Source organism: Chelonoidis abingdonii, chromosome 7 (assembly GCF_003597395.2).
Source record: "Chelonoidis abingdonii isolate Lonesome George chromosome 7, CheloAbing_2.0, whole genome shotgun sequence".
In the NCBI taxonomy this organism is placed as follows: Eukaryota; Metazoa; Chordata; order Testudines; family Testudinidae; genus Chelonoidis; species Chelonoidis abingdonii.
This window is the reverse complement of record NC_133775.1, coordinates 45214990-45236636: the sequence shown is the minus strand read 5'-3', so window position 1 is coordinate 45236636 and position 21647 is coordinate 45214990. Positions and strand designations below refer to the sequence as shown.

The following is a 21647-nucleotide window of genomic DNA, read 5'->3' as shown; positions in this document are numbered from 1 at the left end:
CAGGCAGTACAGAATCTTTTCTTTACACATGAAAGGGAGGCGGCTGATGGAGCTCAGCCCCCAGTTGCTATGATGAGGACAGTTACCAGCTGTTCTGTACCATCTACTGGGAATGACTGGGAATCATTCCTATTTTTACCCAGGCACCCCCGGCCGGCCTCACCTAAGGCCAACCAGCAGCACTCACGGGCTCATGACCAGGACTGCTGTCAGTCCTACTGCTCTGTACTGTCTGTCACCAGGGAGGGGAGGAGAGAGGATGCTACTGTTTACTGCTGCAGCACATGTCTACCAGCAGCATGCAGTATACATAGGGTGATATATAAAAAAGTCAAACGATTTTTCCCCCTTTTCTATTACGGAGTGGGAGGAGTGGTAAATTGGCGAGATAGACCCTGAACCACCCCAGACAATGTGTTTGACCCTACAGGCATTGGGAGCTCAGCCAAGAATGCAAATAATTTTCAGAGACTGCGGGGACTGTGGGATAACTGGAGTCCTTGGTACCCCTCCCTCCCTCCATGAGCGTCCATTTGATTCTTTGGCTTTCCGTTACGCATGTCACGCAGCACTGTGCTGTGGACTCTGTATCATAGCCTGGAGATTTTTGTCAAATGCTTTGGCATTTCGTCTTCTGTAACGGAGCTCTGATAGAACAGATTTGTCTCCCCATACGGTGATCAGATCCAGTATTTCCCGTACAGTCCATACTGGAGCCTTCTTTGGATTTGGGACTGCATCACCACCCGTGCTGATCAGAGCTCCATGCTGGACAAACAGGAAATGAAATTCAAAAGTTTGCGGGGCTTTTCCTGTCTACCTGGCCACTGCATTCGAGTTCAGATTGCTGTCCAGAGCGGTCACAGTGAAGTACTGTGGGATACCGCACGGAGGCCAATACCGTCGATTTGCAGCCACACTAACCCTAATTTGATATGGAAATACCGATTTTAGCGCTACTCCTCTCGTTGGGGAGGATTACAGAAACCGATTTAAAGAGCCCTTTGTATCGATATAAAAGACCTTGTTGTGTGGACGGGTACAGCATTAAATCGGTTTAAACGTGTAGTGTAGACAAAGCCATAGTCTCTCTCTGGGTTTGGGCAACACAGGGGAGGTGGATCCAGGCACTAAGGCCAGAAGAGCACTGCAAGGTCCACCTCTTTATTACAGCACATTTGAAGCTGATATTGTGGGATAAAAGGATGGCAAGGTCATATTAACAAGGAGGTCACTGCTAGACAGCTGATTAGGAATTTTTTGACAAAATATTTTTCCATTGGAAAAAATGCTGATTTATCAGAGCTCAAGTTTTTTTGAGTAAAGATCTGTTTTGAATACTTTTCCTCTTTGAAAAAGTTTCAGAATTGTTGAGGAATCCTATTTTTGACATTTCAGAAATTAAAAATTCAGTTTTTTCAGTTTGAAATGACTTCTCACTTTGAAATTTAAGTTAATCTATAGAAATTTTTTTAAAGAAAATGTTGAAACTGAAAAACACTTTTGAAATTACTGAAACAAAATGTTTTGATTGACCCAAACCAATTTTATTTTTTATTTTCAGTTTACGGTTTGTTGTTTTTAAGATTTGTGACATTTGTCCCATTTTTGGCATGGACAATTTTTTTCAAACTCTCTCCAATTCTCACAATGCTTTATGTTGTGTTCTACCTTGTATTTAGCTGTGAATCCCTGAATACTTTTCTTGCACCTGAAGATGAGCACTGCATTAATTCAAAACCTTGTCTCTCTCCTGCCAGTAAAGTTGGTCCAATAAAAGATATTACCTCATCTATCTTGTCACTGTAAAATCCTGAGACTCACACATGTACATCAAAACTGCAAACCTTAACTTGCTACGTTTACTTTGCTTCAGTTCTTCACTCAACATTTGTTTCCTTTTACAATATAACTTCCTCACTTTTTTCCTCCATCTTTTACACCATCTTCTCCCTTAGTGTAGTTTTTCCTATAGTATTAGTTCCCTCTTTATCCCCTATTGTGTTTCTAATAATTTTTGTCCTTTTCCTGTATTCTGTCACTTTCCCTCCTTATTAATTCTCCATAGTATCTCTGTCCCCTCCAGTGTTCTCTCATTCATCTTCACCTTAATCTCTTGCTTCTCTCTCCTGTTCCCCTATCAGTCCTTCATTCTGTGTATCCTCCGTCTACAGAGTCACATTTGAACCATTCAGATTAACTGGGAAGTGGAGTCTGCTCAGGGAAATGGTGCTGCCAGACAGTACTCTGACCATAGAATATCATTTTCCTCATTTAGTGTTGGGCTTGGGTGAGTCAGAGGCAATTCTTCATGCTGTGAATTGTGTCTGACTTTCTGTGAAGACAACACACTTTTGGTTATTACCATTGTTTATTATTCCATATCCTAGTGGAGTAACTCATTGGGAAAATATCCCTAACTTAGGACCATCTCTGCTTTTGTCCCTTGTTTCTCTCCCATCTCTAGCTTTGTTCCTCTTCCCTGTCCTTGTCTCTTTTCTTCCCTCTTTTCCCTTCCCTGTAGCAATTCTCTCTTCCCTTCCCCAATGGGCTTTGCTCTCACCACTTTTTGCATGCCATTCTCTACAATGATCAGCAATTTAATATTTGCATTGAAATGTCCTCATTGGGTTTTAGAGCAACATCACTGAGATTAATATAGGTCAAAGGAGTTCACACCTCTGAGTCATTGTTTCAGGTTGTCTGCGGACTTGGGAAGATTAGCTCTGCATTGAGTTACGTTTGATAGATTATGTTTTTCAACCATCAGGGATAGAAACACTTTTTAAATGAAAGTTTGTATTGTGCAGGATGGAATCTGTCATGTGGACCATGTAAATACATCAATCCAGCTGGGCGTTTGACAGCCCTGGTCAGCAATGAAAACTTGTAAAATGGAAGCAGGTCAAAACTAGTAAAACTGAAAGTTGAGACAAGCTCATAATGTTTTACTATATTAGTATGAATGGGTCACAGAGTGAGTCTACACTGCAGCCCAGGGTTCAAACTCAGACTCACGCCTAACCTCCCTTCTATGTATACACAAATCATGCCAAACTGGTGCTTGGACCCAGGGTCCCACAGGGTGGAGGGACTGAGCCTGAGTCAAACCAGGACCTATGGTTAGGGTTACCACCTTTGAAATGCAAGCCTCCCTACATACACACACACCCACACACTGCTACAACCCCCCAAGCTCAAGGCAATTCCACACTCACCACCTTCAACAGCCACTTATAGCATCTAGAGTGGTAACACATATAGATAAGACTGGTTACATAATTTTCTTTCTTTGGTCGTGTTTCCTAGAGCTGCTTTTTTTGTGTGTCCCTCTTCCTTGAGATTATTTTTTCCCAAATTACATTGTTTCTTTATTTTAACTATATACTTGAATGTGAGCGTTTTGGAATTTTATCATAAAGAAAATCCATTGAATCTATTTTTTGTGTTAATAATGCAGATCTTTAGATCCATGTAAAAAAAAAAAACAAAAAAAAAACAACCCGACATATTGAAAGATTTGCCAGTTGCCAGAAAAATAAATTAAAAAAAAAAAAGCCCAGACCAGTCAAATACCAGCCAGATAGTAACCCTACCCACAGTTCAAGTCCTTTTGCTTTTCCGTGTAGATGCATCCCCACTGGACTTGTGCACTGGGAGTCCACTCAGAGTATTCCACAAACACACAAGCCAACTTCCTTTGTTCTCTGGACAGTCAAATTTGGTGGACAGTCAAGTTTTCCCCCACTACACCACAAAGGGCTAGATAGGTCAAATTTTGGAAGGGCGCTAGAAAGTTGAGATATGAGTGGTTGGATTTGGACTCGTGTAATGCACTTTAGACTCTGGAGGCCCATGTTGAGACCTAGAGTTCAACAATTCCTAAGCTGGGGTTATAAATGAGTGTGCATGCATGCTCAAGCCCTAGGTTAATAAACCCAGGGTCTGCTGACATGAGTTCTACTAATGCTGGTCTTGCATTGCAGTGGAGACATACCCAAAGCTATCAGTCAGTGAAAATGTGGCGTGGTAGGTGGGAGGCCCTGGGCCAACTGTAGCTGGATAATGCAGCTGCAGCAGGCTGCATTCCAGTGAGCCCTCCACCTCCCACCGTTCTGTTACCTGAAAGCATGACAGGCTTCTGAATGCTTCTCCATTCTTGGGGCTGTTAACTGGAGCAAGGTCAGGAGTAGCAGCTTACTCTGTTAAAGGTGTGTCTGCATGCTAAGGAGAAGGGTGTAGATTTGCCCTGTAGCCTTGGCTGTGTCTTTATGGAGAGAGGAGGAATCTGCCATCACCTATGTCCACCACTGCATCCAGTAACCATGAATAATCATACTAGCACTTTTCTGCTAAAATAATCAGTATTTAAATAGTTTAATGTCAGTAGCCCAGATATGTGGGTGTGGTAATGCATAACTCTTAGAATTATTGTTTAAACTTGCCTGTTTTCAGACTCAAAAAGGCCAGCTGTTTCAGTCATCTTTAGAAGGTCATTTTTATATCTAGAAATATTAGAAACTCTTTGGAGTGAAACTTAATTGTCAGAACCTGTTGGGGGCTTCTGTCCCCATCACTGCCCCCAGATCCTAGAACTTTAATTTGCTTCCTGAATATCATCTTTAAGGGATAGGGAAAATAGTTCTTAGTGCTTTCCATGTTCAAAATGCTCTGCGCAAAATAATTTGAGCAGAATTACTACTAGCTCTTCTATACTGTTTATCACTTAGTGAAGTGAAAAAAACTTCAGTCTCAGTAGTAATTCTATGCTGTATAATTAAACACTTTGAGAATGGGGAAGGAGGGTTTCTAGAGTTTTTTATTAAGCTAAATATTATGGGGTTAGGATGAGAGCCTGCTGTATTTACTGTAGTTTGCCACTGATTTTATTAAGAATAATATATAGTAATTTATAACAAGAACTTTCCTTCCAGTTGTTGATGTACCAATTTCCTCAAGGGGATTTATTGGAAAGAAAAGTTGTATGTAAACAAGAACTGTTGAACTTGGACATACTGCTATATATTTTAAGGAGCCTTGGCTCAGCTGAGTCTATTTGCAGAGAGAACTAAAATGATACAGTGCTTGGAAATTTCACCTTCTTGGCTCTGAGATGAGACTTTCTGTTTTCAGTAGATGATATCCATCTCTAACATAACAAATTTTTGCTTTCAGGAGTGATTAAAGCATCAGTGGAGCTAAGTGACTATGGACGGACTAATCTGCAGGGAAAGATAGTAAATGAGATTGATACTGCAAAAGTGATTAGTCCTGTTGGAAAATCTTACTAAAATGAGCGTCAGTCAGAAACTTTTTCAGGAATCATAGTTAAATTCAGAAAACTAGTGTGTGTCTGTCTCAAGGCTTTGGAAAAAAGGAAATGGAGCGGCCCTCACAGATTATATAGACTTTTGAAGGTAATGAAGAATGATGAGTCAGTAGCATTTGAATTAGTGCCAAATACAAGAAAAAAGGGGCATAAACTTTTTCCTTTTATTGAAGTATTTTTATACACTATGCATATAGAAGAATCTGTATATGTTAAAAAGTGGAAAACATCAAAGCATTTTAAATAATTCCCTATCTCTTATAAGGATTTTTAGGAACGTTAAGGGTGGCCTAATGTGTTTCATTTGGGATATGTATCTATGAAAGGAGATCATATTTTATTGCAGTTTACCAGCTCATCTGTATTAAACCGTGCTCTTTCCGGAGATGCTATTGCATGCATTGTATTTGTCTAATATATTATTTTCAGTGATACTAAGAAATTCTTGTTTTTGTAATTATTTGTAATTATTTTCCATTCCACAATTGACAGTTCCATGTACTTTTTTTTGTTATAGTTAAATAATTTATTATTGTAAGTTTTCTTGATATGTATTAAGTTCCTGTAGGAGCGAAGTATTTCGTATCAGAGGTGCTGTCACCTGGATTTGGGGGGGAAATGTACTGTATTTCAGTAACTGAGTATGCAAAATATCAGTAAAAGGTGTTTGTAAAGTACAAAGAAATATATAATATAATATATTGATTTAATTTTGTTGTGGAAATACCTGTATAAAAGGTTAGCTTTAGATGCCAGAAAAATGAATGAAATATAAATAATGAAAGAAAATTAATAGATACTTAATTGTCAAATCATGTGTAATAAAGTAGCTGTTTCTGTTGTATATGTTCAATTTATTAGCTAGATAGCAAGAGCTGCTATTCTCAGGTGTACAGTATGTGCAGAAGATTCTCTTTTGTTGTATTTGTTATAATATTAGGTCAGTTGAGACTCTTTAAATATTGGACTACAATATGAGCAACTTTTTTGTTGTTGTTGTTTAGCAAATACTGCTGAGATCCATGCAGCTAGAAGAAATGACTTTAGGTTTGGATGAAAATTCTGGTTTTTGTTTTGGATAGGAAATCCAGGGATGTTGGTCAGCAAAACTGTGATTCCAATGCCAGTGGTAGGCAATTTGAATTCCAGAACTGATGAGACCCAGACAAATCTGTTAGAATGCTACCTTTTTGATAAAATGATATCAAAGTTAGAATGTGGTACATGGTAATACAATAATAAAATAATTTTTAAAAATACAGAAAACAAACCTACAATGGAGCATCTGCAGGCTAAGTGTGATTCTGATCTTAACACCTAGGTCTATACCTTAAGAATTAATCTCTGATCACTCCCTCTCCCATGCCCTGCATACTAAAAATAGTGCCCAAATTGTGCCAATTCTTCTTCCAAAACACTTCTCAAATCTTACTTTTCCTTTTTGGCCACACAGCCCTTTATCTCCTGTCTTGACTCCTGCAACCTCTTCTTTTCCTCCTTGTTGCCCACATCATATTTGCTCTTTTCTATAGAAAACACGTTACTAAGATTTCCTTTGCTCATCAGTATTTCATCCCACTCTTTTTTAAATCCTTCCTTTAGTTCTCCCTGGGTCTGCTCCCTACCACTCTCTATGGGAAAATGGAAAATGGTGGTACTAGGGTCTTTATCCTAGAACCACTTGTAGCTCTGCTTGGTGTTTTCCAGTAACAGGACGGAACAGTCAAGTCTGGCAACTCTTCAGCAAGGGGTGCCTGCTGCCACAGCTTGGTTGTTGGTGCTACACAGGCCCCTATTACTGTTTCAGAAATTTGTGAAGCTGGAGTTGGGGCTACAGAAAGAAGGAAGGCTGGATCATGAAGTCAGTTACTCAGAAGTTTGTGTTCTGGACAGGAGTTTTTGCCCAGAGCAATTTGCATCTTTCAGTCCTGCAAAAAGGTCAGCTGGATCCTCTATCCCTTTAGGAATAAAGCCTGGGGAGAGAAGAGGTTCAAGGGCAGAGCCCAGAGGCACTCTCCCAAAGTGGGAACAGGTCGAGGTGTACTAGAGGAGTCTAAGGGTCAAGAAAACCCAAGGAGGAGATAATGGTGCAGAAGAGGAGGGAGAAGCTGGGAGTGACCATGTCAAAAGTGATAGATAGATCAAGAAGAGTGAGTATAGAAAGAGGTCCTTAGATTTAGCCAAGAGAAGGCCAAACTGAGAGCAGTTTCAGTTCAAAACCTTATTGCAGGGACTCCAGAGATAATTGGAAGGGAGGGAGGAAGAAGGCAGCAGGAAGAGTGTCACAAATCTCATTTTCCTTTTTTATAGATTCATAAATATTAAAGTTAGAAGGGACAGTCTTACATAACACAGGTCAGCGAATTTCATCCAGTGACTCCTTCACTGAGCTCAATCAATTGTGGTTAAACTAAGGCATGTTTTATTCATAAAGAAATTGATCTCATTTTAAAGACTTTAGGTAATGCATAGTCCACCACATTCCTTAAAACTTAACAACTGGCTAACTAACATCACAAAACATAGTTGTTAATGGGAATCTCCAGTGAGTGGAAGGTTTCTAATGGAGCTGTGCAAGGTTCAGTTCTTGGTCTAGTAATATTTAGTATTTTATCAATGGCCTTAAAGGAAACAAAAATCAATTAATAAAGCTTACAGGTGACACAGCTGATGGCAGCGAAGGTTTCTGTGCGGTGGGCATGTCTATATCCAGCAGTCATGGAATTGCTGTCAGACTGGAGTGGCTGAATTTCACTTATCACTTGCTCTGGAGGGCTTTGTAAGCCATTTCAAACCCCAGCAGTCAATATTATTATTCACTACCCTAGAACTTAATTAACGCCACGTTGGGTTGACCTCCAACCTGTACAGAATATCAAATGCATTTACACTTAAATATCTGAAAACCAGGAGATTGTTATGGTACACATCAGGCTGCACAACAACCTTAACTCTGCCCCTGGGGCTGGCTAGAGCCACAGGAGATATACTGTAAGTGTGTTTCAGCTAGGCTGTCCTATAATAAGCAGACATGAGGAATGACTAAATGATTCCACTTTATATGCTGTGTTGTCCCACAGAATTTTCATTCATCTGCATGTACTCCAGCTGCCCTTCACTGTGGCTGATACAAGGATTACTTGCAACCAATTGCCATAACTCACGCTGTGATATGAGAAGAGGTGCATTTGCAGCCAAAGGGATCATGAATTCCACATTTTTGTGCTGAGTTACGTCAGTTGTGCAAGTAGAGGAGCATGCTCTGTTATTGCTATGGGGATTTGAGGTCCCAGTCAAGTGTTCCCTCTTGGGCCCTCGCTTGACTAGATGCTTTGAGGGAACCCAGCCTGTGGGTCCCCAGGTGCTTAAGTCTCCTGAGTGGAGCACAGCCATTAACCCAGTTTTTAGGTCCTGCAACACAGTCACTGAGCACAGATCCTCTGTCTGTCATCCCTTCCTGAGGCCAAGCCTGTATTCAGTGTTGACCTCTCAGACTTCTCTGTTTGCTTAAACATGCCCTCACCCACAACTCCAGTTGTGAGCCTGGTGGTGTACTGTTCTAACCCTCTCAAGAGACCTATAGCAAGTTGTGAAGCATATAACACATACACATATTTTGCACAGATTCTGACATCGCTCTTTTACTTACATGCCACACAAGAGAGTAGACGTCATTTAAAATACCACAAACATCCTGAACACAATGCCTTAGTCCCTCCCTAGCTCACCATTACCTTGGGGAACCATCTGTGTTCAGGAAGATAGGCAGGGTACCCTGCCTCATCAGGCCCCCTATGTGCCCTCTTCTTGACCTGGAGAAAAATGATCCCAAAGAATAGAGCCAATAGAGTAGCTTTTGCACTTTTTATAACCTTCCAGTCCCTCAGTCAGATCATCACAGACTACTAGCACGTGGCTGTGTAGCCCAGGTGACTTTTTCTGTGATCAGCCAGTTCTGGTTGGGAGCCAGTCTGTTGTTAGCCACTATTACATTTTACTGGTCTTGCATTTAACTTAAATTACTCACTGGTGTTAGACCTTGCTTTGTCCCTACCCCTGTTAGAATTTAATTCCAGCCTAGAGTTGGAGGACAACTAGCCTCACGTGCAAAATGGATTTTTCAGCTTGGTGAAGATACAGAGAGTTCATAATCTCATACAGAATTCATAAATTATAGAGGCAGATCCCCAAATGGTTGCAACAGTCTGATAGCATACCGTGCGTTACAAGGAATAATGCAGAGGAAATCCTTAGGACAAAGGTCAAGGGATGGTAACATCTAACAACTTTGGGGTGATTTGTGCAGAATAGGTGCAGCGGTTGAGGATAGGCCAGGCATAGCAACCTGGTGTTCATATTTGCCTTAGTGAAGACATGGTCTGACAGTTTCTCCTGTTGTACTATTGTTCCATATCATCTGAAAGGAGACAGTGCTACAGTGTCTGTCAGGGATGGGTTGGGGCATCATTCGAAAAGGGCAGAGTTAAGGTTGTGAAGCAGGGCTGGTTTTGTCCTTAATTTGCTATTTCCTGCCTTTCAGAGATTTAAGTATAACTGCATTTATTTGTTTGATCTTTTCAAACTAACATTCTGTAGGGTTACAAGGCATTCACAGTCAACCTCAACTCTTAGTTGTTGATGTTTTGGGGCAGTAAATTCTCTTCAATTTTCGAGGAGGAAGGTGTGGTGGTGTGATATGATTGCAAAAAAAACGGGGGGTGGGCACAAGAAGACATCCTGAGAACACTTCACTGCCATTCGCCTACCAGTTATGCCCTCCAAGTGACCACTGTATACCCCTAATCAGTGCAGCTTGGATTCAGTGGCTATACAGCAGGTCACTTTGAGCTACCCAGTTACTCTGATATCAGGCTATCTGAAAACTCTCTGGTTTGCAACAGAGTCCAGTTCTGCAGTACAATCATAAGTGATTTTTTTCTGGCACAGTCCACACTTCGGTCTAACTTTTACACAGAATAACTAGCTGAGATCAGTGCTGAGGTATTTTTCTTGTGTCCATGTCCTTTGTACTTTGGCATTTCTGGAGGAGATGGCCGACAGTGCCACCATCAGAACAATTGCATTTTCACATTATAGAATGTTTAAAAACGAAAAAGGAAGAAGGGCTAGAAGGAACACCAAATGTTAAAACAGGATTATTGTGCCTCTTTTTCCTTAAATATGCTGAAAAAGATGCCATACGATGTAAGATCCACATAACAAAGTAGATTGTGTGTTTTATCAACACAAAATAGACCCGTGGAAAGATAAAGCTGTGAGCAAAAGTTCTTCATTTTGGTTTTATGTTTTCCTCTCCTCAGAAACCAAAGCTCTTACTAAAGCTGTTCCCTAAAAGCAGGCTATTTTTTGGAAATCGGTGTCTTTGTGAATTCAGTTTGTTTTAATATCCCAAGCTTTCAGTCATTGTTTTATTTCTTGGTGCACAGCAGACCAAGCAAACATTAAGAATACACCAGGAAAAAAAAAAAGGTGATAACCCCTCAAAATAATATTATGAAGATTTATTTTAAAAGACCTGAACTATTTTAAAGTGTAAGCAAGTGAAAATAACATTATTTGTTCCTTTATTGAATAGAATGCTTAGTTAAAGAACGGATACATTTGTTTATGCCATCCTTTTCACATGAATAATAAATCAAAGTTCACATTTATAACAACTTAATATTAGTGATGACCTCAGAAAGGAATATGTTAATGTCACACAAAAGTAACATACTTTAGTTAGGTCAGAATACCCCAAAAGCAATTCACTTTCACGTATTTATATGAATGACTGTACTGCTTGAATCACTGGAATTCTGAAGCTGTTTCTGTAGAATTTTGTGTACAGTGTGCTACAACGGTGTAGCTGGCAAATGAATGAAATGTTAAAATTATTTTTTTACAAACATTGTGAATTATACTTTTAAAGGCTTTTTTTATGGATAAGATGCAAAAAAATCTGCATACTTTTGTGAATTTTTCATCCTTGCTTGTACTTAAAGTTTTGTTTACTTAAGAACATTTTGAAGATTTTTTTTATTGTACATAGTTATCATTATGATAATTTTCAGAATTTATTTTGAATCAAGGCAGTATGCTTTCATGTGTGTATACTTGCATAGTATTGTGTATTTGTTTATAAATGAAAAGAAACCTGATCTCCATCTTCCTATTGACATCAAACAATCCTCTGATATGCAAATTCAGCTCTGGGGAGAACAGATACACAACATTTGTTTGGACTGAATCCAAATCTGAGTGAAAGTTATAGTTAAAGAACTGATTTAAAAGCATTGGTTCATTTGAATAAAAACTTATATTGAAACAGTCTTGAACTAAACTTACTATTTTTGGTGAAATTTTATGATCTACTGTATTTCCAGTGTATTTTGCTATTGATATTTTAATAATACCAGGCTCTCTCATGTTAGGCTGCCTCCTAAGGGTATGTCTACACTAGGAGATTATTCTGATTTTACAGAAATCGATTTTTGGAAAGATTGTATGAAGTCGAGTGCACGCGGCCACACTAAGCACATTAATTCGGCAGCGTGTGTCCACATACCGAGGCTAGCATCGACTTCTGAAGTGTTGCACTGTGGGTAGCTATCCCATAGTTCCTACAGTCTCCCCCGCCTATTGGAATTCTGGGTTGAGATCACAATGCCTGATGGGGCCAAAAATTTGTCGCAGGTGGTTATGGGTAAATGTCGTCAGTCATTCCTCCCTCCGTGAAAGCAACGGCAGACAAGCATTTCACGCCCTTTTCCCTGGATTGCCCAGACAGACGCCATAGCACAGCAACCATGGAGCCAGTTCAGCCTTTTTTCACTGTCACCGTATGTCTACTGGATACTGCTGACAGAAGCGGTACTGCAGCGCTACACAGCAGCATCCCCTTGCCTTTTGCAAGTTAGCAAAGACGGTTAACGGCTCTACTGTACCATCTACTGCTTTGCAAGTTGACAAAGATGGTTACCAGTCATACTGTACCGTCTGCTAGTGTCGTGGGTGCTCCTGGCCAGCCTCGATGTGGTCGGACGCCTGGACAAAAATGAGAATGACTTCCCAGATCATTCTCTTTAAATTTTGTCTAATGGAGAGTCAATCCTACCTAGAATATCAGGCAAGCCTACTAAAGAACCAGAGAGGCAAACAGCCGCTCCAGGTCAGAGCCCCAGACATTCCGCAGAAATGATGAGCTGCATGCCATTCTAAGGGGTGCCCCTGCAACACCCCCACCCATTGCTTCCCTCCTCCCCCACCCCTCCTGGGCTACCATGGCAGTTATCCCCCCATTTGTATGATGAAGTAATAAAGAATGCATGAATAAAAAAAACACTGACTTTATTGCCTCTACAAGCAGAGATTAAAGGGGTGGGGGAGGATGGTTGGCTTACAGCGAAGTAGAGTGAACCATCATTCTGCACTTACTCAGCCTATAGCTGAAAATGGGAATCTGTGATAAGCACTAGGATAGAAGCATGGGCAGGACTGAATCTCCATTTGTGTGTGGGCCTGTGGTTGACACTAGTAAAATACAAAATGTCCCAGGATATGTATGTTGGGGGACAGTTCTAAACAGCAGCTTAATTTTTTTATTTGCAGCAAAGTGTAGAGGTCTAATTATCTGATTGTGAGCCCTGGTAACAAGAGGTAGGCATGACCGTGTGGTGCTTCTGACTGGGCAGAGCAGCCTGAGGCAGAAGCCTCAGCTGGCATGATATTCCAGGCAGGACTGAATCTCCATTAGACAAACCTTAAAGGAGAGAATGACTTGGAGTCATTCCCATTTTTGCCCAGGTGCCCTGGCCGACCTCACCGAGGCCAGCCAGGAGCACCCACGGAACGATGACGACGGATACCAGTCCTACTGTACCGTCTGCTGTCTGCAAGGCAAGGGAATGCTACGGTGTAGCGCTGCAGCACCGCGTCTGCCAGCAGCATCCAGTAGACACACAGTGACACTGAAAAAAGGCGAGAAACAATTTTTTTCCCTTTGCTTTCACGGGTGCGGGGTGGGAGGAGTGGTGCTGACGACATATACCCTGAACCACCCATGACAATGTTTTTGACCCTTCAGGCTTTGGGAGCTCAGCCCAGAATTCAAATGGTTTTCGGTGAGTGCGGGAACTGTGGGATAGCTGCAGTCGTCAGTCGCCCCTCCCTTCGTGAGTGTCCATTTGATTCTTTGGCTTTCTGGTAGGCTTGTCTCAGTTCCTTAAGTTTCACATGGCACTGTATTGAGTCCATGCTGGAGCTCTTGTTTGATTCTGGGGCTGCATGGTCAGCTGTGCTGATCAGCGCTCCACGCTGGGCAAACAGAAAATAAAATTCAAAAGTTCACGGGGCTTTTCCTGTCTACCTGGCCAGTGCATCCGAGTTCAGATTGCTGTCCAGAGTGGTCACAGTGGTGCACTGTAGGATAGCTCCCGGAGGCCAATACCGTCGAATTGTGGCCACACTAACCCTAATTCGAAATGGAAATGTCGATGTCAGTGCTACTCCCCTCGTCAGGGAGGAGTACAGAAATCAATTTTAAGAACCTTTATAGCGAAATAAAGGGCTTTGTTGTGTGGACGGGTGCAGGCAGGGTTAATTCGATTTAACACTGCTAAATTAGAGATAAACTCATAGTGTAGACCAGTCCTAAGGCAACAGCATATCTACAGAGTCAGTTTTTCTGGGGGGTTTTTTTTTGGTTGTTTTTGGTAAAGACACTGAACAAAATATTCCTGTTTACTTACAGCACTGATAACTGATCTATACATGACCTTTCTGTCAAGTGTAATACTGACACTATATGTATTTTATTGACATAATTTGTAAGGTTTTGCTTTTAGTAGTAGAGGATCTGATTACTGTATGACTGTTAGCATCCCTTAAAAGTTTTTTCTAATTTGCTTACCCTTCATATCAAGCTAAGTATGTAATATATTTCTCAAGTATAGATAGACAAAGAGCAGACTTCTAGGGAAGTTTTCATTTAAGCCTACCCACCTCTGGCAGCAAAGTTTAAAATTGTCAAACTTTCATGTTCTAGAATTGGCAGTTATGGGTTCTCAATATGCAGTTAGGGGTTCTCAATATGCAGTTATGGAGAACTCGGCAGCTATTTGCCATCCTTGAATACAGTATTTGAAAGAGATGACCATTGTTAAATTTTACCTAGTGTAGCTGTTTAACTGGAAAAAAGTTGAACAGGAGAGGCAAATTAACTGACTGACGTATTATAAATTCTTAGGCAGATTCAGTTCCTGTGTTCCCAATTTTACATAATTCATGGCTTCTAAAATTGAGTTACATAATTTTGACGGCCTATGAATGTGAATCCTTGCTATTTGTTTTCTTTGTTCTAGGCTCATGAGAATAAAAGCCTATAGAAATTAATTTTGGTGGTGAGAAACTTATGTATTTTGAGAATTCCTTGAGTAAGTTTTCCTTAGTGCTGGCCTTTATCCATTATATGGCGGTTTGATTCTGTACTACAACATTCCACCCCGATTTCCTTCCATGGAGGCTTTTTTCCCTCTGAAAAATGTAACTTAGTTAAATGAACATTATATGAACTTTTCTTAGGACTGCGGATTTATTTTAAACAACTTGATATTCAGTATAGTGTTTGTATTTGTTGATTAATGTCAGCACATCCTGTGCTGGTGTATTGTATGTTAATATTTCAGGGAAAAGTTGAACTTCCATATCTGGAAGTAGTCCTAGAAACTTTAGCTCAGATTAAGTGAGCGTTGTCTTAATAGCTTTTAATTAAGAGTTTACCTGTTTTCTCAGTTAATTGTGTAATTGGTTTTCAATACTTTTCTGTTTTCTTTATAAAGCATTTTAAGAAACAGAAGAGGTTGATTCCTGAAAGAACAGTTTGGAAGTACTTTGTTCAGCTGTGCAGTGCACTGGAACATATGCATTCTCGTCGTGTCATGCATAGAGGTAACATAGGATCATAGATATTGCATCTTTAACAAGTATTAAATATATGAGAGAACTTGGCAGGTTCAATGCAAATTATACCAAATAAGATATTAAAAGAATCCGTTTGGACAAGTAACTAACACAATGTATATGTTACTGTAGTATTTTATAAGTAACTTTAAAAATAGAAAGGATTTCTTTTTAAAAGATTATGATACTCCTGGGGGAATTCTGCACCAAAAAATTAAAAATTCTGCCCACAATATTTTAAAATTCTGCAAAATTCTGCGTATTTTATATGTCAAAACAGCATAATATAGTCATGCCAGTTTCAATTATTTTGGTAATTTATTTCAAAATACCTGTCAGCAAGTATGTCTGTAGCAATAGAGACAATAAAAAAGATTCAGGAAATGTTTTCTTGACAAATAGATTCCTTACTAGGCATATTAATACCGAACTTCGAGTAGTAATTAGTTTTTACTACAATCCAGAAATGTATTTCACACACCCCTCAGAAGCAGTGCAAAGTCTTTGGGGGAATCAGGGGTAACGGAGGAGCTCAGAGGGAAGTAATTGCTGGGAAGGAGCCTGAGAGTGAACCTGGAGGGCTGTTGGGTGTGGGTGGGAAAAGTATGGAACAAGGTTCCTTGGGGGGTAGGGGGGATTGTTAGGGAGTTGGAAAGCCTCTCTCATGCTGACCTCAGCCTCTCCCATTCAGTCAGGCACATCTGCACCCTTGTCCCATCCCCCTCATGTCCTGCACCCCTATTCAGCCACTTGTCCTACCCTGTCCCTGCACCTTCCTCTCCCCTGTCTCCATGTGGCTCTGCACCCCTAATCAGCCACCCGCCTCACCCTGTCCCCATGTGGCCCTGCATCCTCATCCTATTCAGCCCCTGGCTCAATGCTGTCACCCCCCTAGCTTCTGTGCCCCCACCCCAGTCTGTCCTCCGCGCACTAGCCCTTCTGAACTCCAGTCTGTGTGACCCCCCAGTACCTTCGTGCATCCCGCTCTGTCCATTCCCCCCCCTGTCCCATGCCCCTTCACCTGGCCCCGCGGGCAGGGTGCTGTGAGGAACACAGTCACTGTGCTCCTCCCTATCTGTGCTGGTGGCTTCAGCCCAGAGCCAGCTGCCCTCTCTTCTGGCACCACAGCATCCCCTGATGGGCAAAAGGTGTAACTGCAACGCTTCCCCAGCAGAATATATTTTCTGCAGAGAAAGAAAATCTGCCAGGGACATCAATTCTACACATGCGCAGTGGCGCAGAATTCCCCCAGGGGTAATGTAACAGGGATGTTGGTATGGCTACACACTTCCTTTGGTATGGTATGGATTTGGCTATCTCAGGCAAATTGTTAATGATGTCTGGTGATCAAAATAAGTGATGGGGCTATAGATGCCAGAAGCCTCTGATTCCCCAACTCCCCCTTCCACTCGCTGGTGTCTACTCTCCATCCTAGCTCTCACCCTCCTATCCCCTCCCACTCTCTCTCCCAAGACTCCTCACCTATTCACCTCTTCTTACCACCCATTCACTTTATGCATATGCATACCTTCTCCTGTATGTTCCTCCACTGTCATACTCATCTATCTTCCTGTAGCCATTGGCCTACACTCTCTCTCACTCATCCCTACTGCTTCCAACCCTCTTGCCTAGTAGCATGCACCAGCAGCATCCAGCTCTCCTTGTGAGGTACTGAGCCTCTCCTACCCTTGTTAATTCCTTTTATTGTCCTCTCCCTCATCCACTTACCTATGCAGACCTGGAGGAACAGGTCTAGACTGCTTCTGTCCTTTGAAGTCCTCCTTCTCAGTGGCTGCAGGATACAAATGATGCATGAACTACTTTGCCTCTGAGTTAATCAGAAATTAATGACTCATAGGTCTGAAATTCCATATCACCATCTGTTGTAGAGACTCATAGATTGGGAAAAAAATTCCACCTCTGCCTAAGTCCTCCCATGCACCCTTCAGTAGACAAACCACACTTGGACCCATCAGTCCCTAGTTACCAGCCACCCCTGCAAATTACTGTTCTGGTGATCCTCTTACACATGCATGTATGAAAGGTCAAAAGTCTGAGATAGTAAGTGTGTAGAAAGGAGGAGATGAAAGCTCACACATGGTGAGCAGGTCTTATAGGGAACCTTATGTAAGTTTAATGCTGTTGTCATTAACTCATTGAATACTAGCATTTTCCATGGTTTCCAGCAAAAGCTAAGAACATGCAAGTCAAGATTTTTTTTTAAAGAAGAGTGCCTATTGTTATGTTCATAGCTAAACTTGACCTGATTTTCAAAAGTTCTGCTTTTGAACCGTTGAGCTGTTGCTCTTGAGCTCAGTGACAACTGAGGGTACTTGACACTTAAAAATAAGCAGGTTAAACTTATTTAGGAGACTAGTGTCAGGTACTTTTTAAAAATGCTGCTGTTGTCTCCAAAGGTCAGAGTTAAGACTTAAATAGTTTATATAACAGTGGCTATTATCAGCATGTACATGTTTTGTAGTTTTAGAGCTAAAACTGTTTTATGTGTTGCTTGTTTTATTTGTTGTTTTTTGTTGCTCAGTTTTTGTTGCTATAGTGAATTAAGCACAACCAATAAAAGTAACTTGAGTTATAGCCACAAAAGTTAATTAGAATTTTAAAAATCCCAAATTCACATTTTATTAAATGCTTAAAAGATTTTCTAAACAGTACTGTCATTTGATTTGATTAACATTTAACAAAATTACAAGCCTGATTACATGTATTATAGATGATGCAGTAGGTTTTATTGTTAACATATTGCAAAATGTTTTTCTCTTCATAGATATAAAGCCAGCTAATGTGTTCATTACAGCTACAGGGGTAGTAAAGCTTGGAGACCTTGGACTTGGACGATTTTTCAGCTCCAAAACCACAGCTGCACATTCTTTAGGTAAGAATAATATGCAAAATGATTTTGTTGCAAGATAAATCAAAATAATTTTATTCATATAAACTTAATTCCTTTATATTGTGTTACCCCAACTATTTTTTTTTTAAATTAAAGTTGTTTGCCCCTTATTCAAATCTTATTAAGTTGTAATGATATCTGTTTCTCACTCAGTTTCCTGTTTCTTTGCCCTTGGACTACTTAATAAAAGATGTCTGTTTAGAACAAGTCGGTACCTATTGTAAATAGAGCATTTTATAGAGGTGTAATAAAAAGTAAGAGTGAAGAATGAATTTCAACAGGGTTAAAGACTGCACTGACCCTTTAATCAGCTGTGGAAAAAATACTGTAATCAGGTATGCAAAGTGAATTTATAAATGGAATGTGGAACATTTGCTGGTGACATGCACTTTGAGGGAGTATGAAATGTAATAAGTTAGATATTGCTAAATTAGATTTTGCTCATATGCTAACAGAACAAAAACAAATATAACATTTTAAAGCCAAATAAATACATCTTCCTGTTTAAAAAGATTATATACCAAAAGCAGACTGATTCAGTATCACTTGACAAAACACGGTTACATAGTATTTAGCCAATTTGGGAGAGCTGCATATGGGGCACAGATATTCCATTACCTAATCTGGTGCCTGTAAACACAACGTAAAATAGCAAAAAAGAATTACCTTTCTTAAATACATTTTAATATCCCTGTGAAGACACAACAGGATTTTTATTTACCATCATGACCTGCATTCCAGCCTCCAGTTTGTAGTGTCCAGGGAGAATGGGGTGAGCAGATCAGGATTTAGAATTTTGAACAGCAAACATTCTTTTAAAAAGAGTGTGGGAGAAAATATTTTTTGTGTTCTAAGCATACAAAAGAACATCTAAAAACACCCAATTCTTTTTTGTATGGGAATTGGATCACTCATAAAGAGTAGCATTATATTCACCATACCAAAAGCATTTGCAGAGAATTCACATCTTTTGGGTATCATTTGAGGAGAGTATTTAAAATCTAAAGAGATGGAATAGACTTCTCGAGAAAAATGATACCAAGGGGGGCACAGAGGATCAACAGATTGTGTCTGTTTTTATAGTGTTGAGGGATAGTCTACAGATTGTTAAATCTAAGTGTAAGTATCATAAAGAGGAATAATTCTCAGTAAGTAATCTATACTTAGAAGGGGAAATTGTTGTGGGTGTGGATAAGCAATTATTAGATTGTATTAGGGGATGAATCTGTTTACTCTGGGGGGAAAAAAGGAAGTTAAATATATTGGTGTGTTAAATTATATATATATATATGTGTGTGTGTGTGTGTGCTTGAAGCTGTATGTGGAGAGGTGCATGTTACAAATCCAAAATCTTAAATAAATTAGGGGTTCAAAATCCTTCAGAATCTCAGTTAATCAAATCTTAAACAGCATCATTGAAAATGAATGAGAATCTCCTCTTAGAGGTCGTTGGCCATCTAAACTGAGAATTGCTTTAAAACTTAAATCTGTCCTGTAAAAATATCTGTCTGCTCATGACTGCCTAATCCCAAGAAAGCAGATTATTTCTCTTGTGTGTGTAGGTAGAGGTTGTTCTAGGATACCCGATAGAATGTTGCAGGATTGCTGAGTTGGCTATCTAGTTGTTGTCCATGTTCTGGAGCAAGTCAAAAAAAGAATTTGTATGTATTTCATTAATGGCCTAATGCACTATTCATTGAATTCAATAGACTCCTTGCGATTGACTTCAAAGGGCATTGGATCAGCCTGAAGACCCCTCAAGAGAGCAGCCAAGGCTAGCCAAGATTTAAGACCCATGACAAGATTTTTATTCAGCATAATAGTATCCAAGAGCTCAGGGAGGTTTAGGTAATTGCTGGATTTTAAAGAGTCAAAACAAGTGTATTATAAACTCTCATTTCAGAAAGCAGACTTTACATTCTATAATTTTGGCAGTATAATCAGCCAATTCCTTGTCATCCAGGAAACCTTTGGGACACTCATCTACACATTCCAGTTTTTCTTTTTTATTATAGATTCTTGTCTTTTCTATAAGCAGAAATTGCCATATATCAACACCAACAATAATTACAGGGGTCTCAGTGGAAAAATTGAGATTAAGTGAGTCCATGTCACCTCATATAAAAAACAAAAATAGTGGGGCATCTTCTTTTTACCAGACTTCCTCTCTCTTGACTTTGGATATAATTTAAAAAATGCCAAATCAAGATTAGGTAATAAACTGTTTTATTTAAAAATATTGTTGTTTGCCTGCTATAATATACCAATGGCGAGTTCAGACAATATTGCAGCATTCTTTCATATTACTTGTCATGGCTTAGGCCTGCTAATGCCCATAAATAAAACATAGTACATAAAACAACACTGTGAACAGGCTGCAATGGGAACCAACACTGTTGTACTCTATTTGTGGGAGCCAAAAAGTCCTGATCTACAATGTTCAGTAGAAAGGGAGCATGCAGAGGAGGCAAAAGTTAGTGATGGAGGGAGAAGAGTTGTCCTATTACTGTGAGTTATAAATCAAAAAGCTAGGAAAGACAAACAGTTGCTTCAACTCTGTTTTTTTAGGTTCACCGTGGGAGAGTGGTTGCAAGGTGCTTGGAAACTGAGCTAGGGGGTAAAAAAAAAAAAAAATCTCTAAGTCCTCTTTTACAAATATAAGAATCAGCAGGAAAGGAAGAAGAGGGCAAAAATGGTGTTTTTTCAGCTCTGGTGCTGGGTTTTGTGGGAGGGTAGGGAGTTGACTCTTTTTTATTTCCATACTTGAAACTCAGACCTTATGCCAGGTTTCAGCCTGGAGGAGAAAATTTTGTGGCTGATTTATAAACTCATAAAAATAAGACCATACATTGTAAACTCTGATATCAACTTTATAATGTCTACTAAGCACTGATTTATCATAATCGCTTTCCTGATATCCTTAATACAGTCCTTCTTTGTTATTTCTTAATTTCATTTCTCTTGGAACTTCTGTTACTAGTTTCCCCAAACTATCCTTTCTTGAAAGTGGCCTTTCTTCTGACTATTTCCCACTCCAACCCTCCTACAAGTGGGGGAGTTGCATTGTATGTAAGAGAGCAATATGACTGCTCAGAGCTCCAGTTCTGCAGAAATACCAGAGAGTCTCTGGATTAAGTTTAGACGTGTAAGCAACAAGGGTGACATCGTGGTGGGAATCTGCTATAGACCACCAGACCAGGGGGATGAAGTGGTCGAGGCTTTCTTCAGGCAACTAACAAAAGTTACTAGATCACAGCCCTGGTTCTCATGGGGGACTTCAGTCACCCTGATATCTGCTGGGAGAGCAATACAGCTGTGCACAGACAATCCAGGAAGTTTTTGGAAAGGGTAGGGGACAATTTCCTGGTGCAGGTGCTGGAGGAACCAACTAGGGGCAGAGCTCTTCTCGACCTGCTGCTCACAAACAGGAAAGAATTAGTAGGGGAA

The 21647-nt window shown here is 40.1% G+C and overlaps 1 protein-coding gene across 2 annotated transcripts in view; it reads left to right on the top strand.

Moving 5' to 3' along the window:
- NEK7 (NIMA related kinase 7) overlaps positions 1 to 21647 on the top strand; it is a 152547-nt gene that overhangs the window by 95694 nt on the left and 35206 nt on the right. For both annotated transcript variants that reach the window (XM_032770907.2, XM_032770908.2), the window contains 2 exons: positions 15169 to 15277; positions 18075 to 18182. In XM_032770907.2, the coding sequence (XP_032626798.1) occupies positions 15169 to 15277; positions 18075 to 18182 (217 nt within the window). The remainder of the gene's footprint in view (positions 1 to 15168; positions 15278 to 18074; positions 18183 to 21647) is intronic.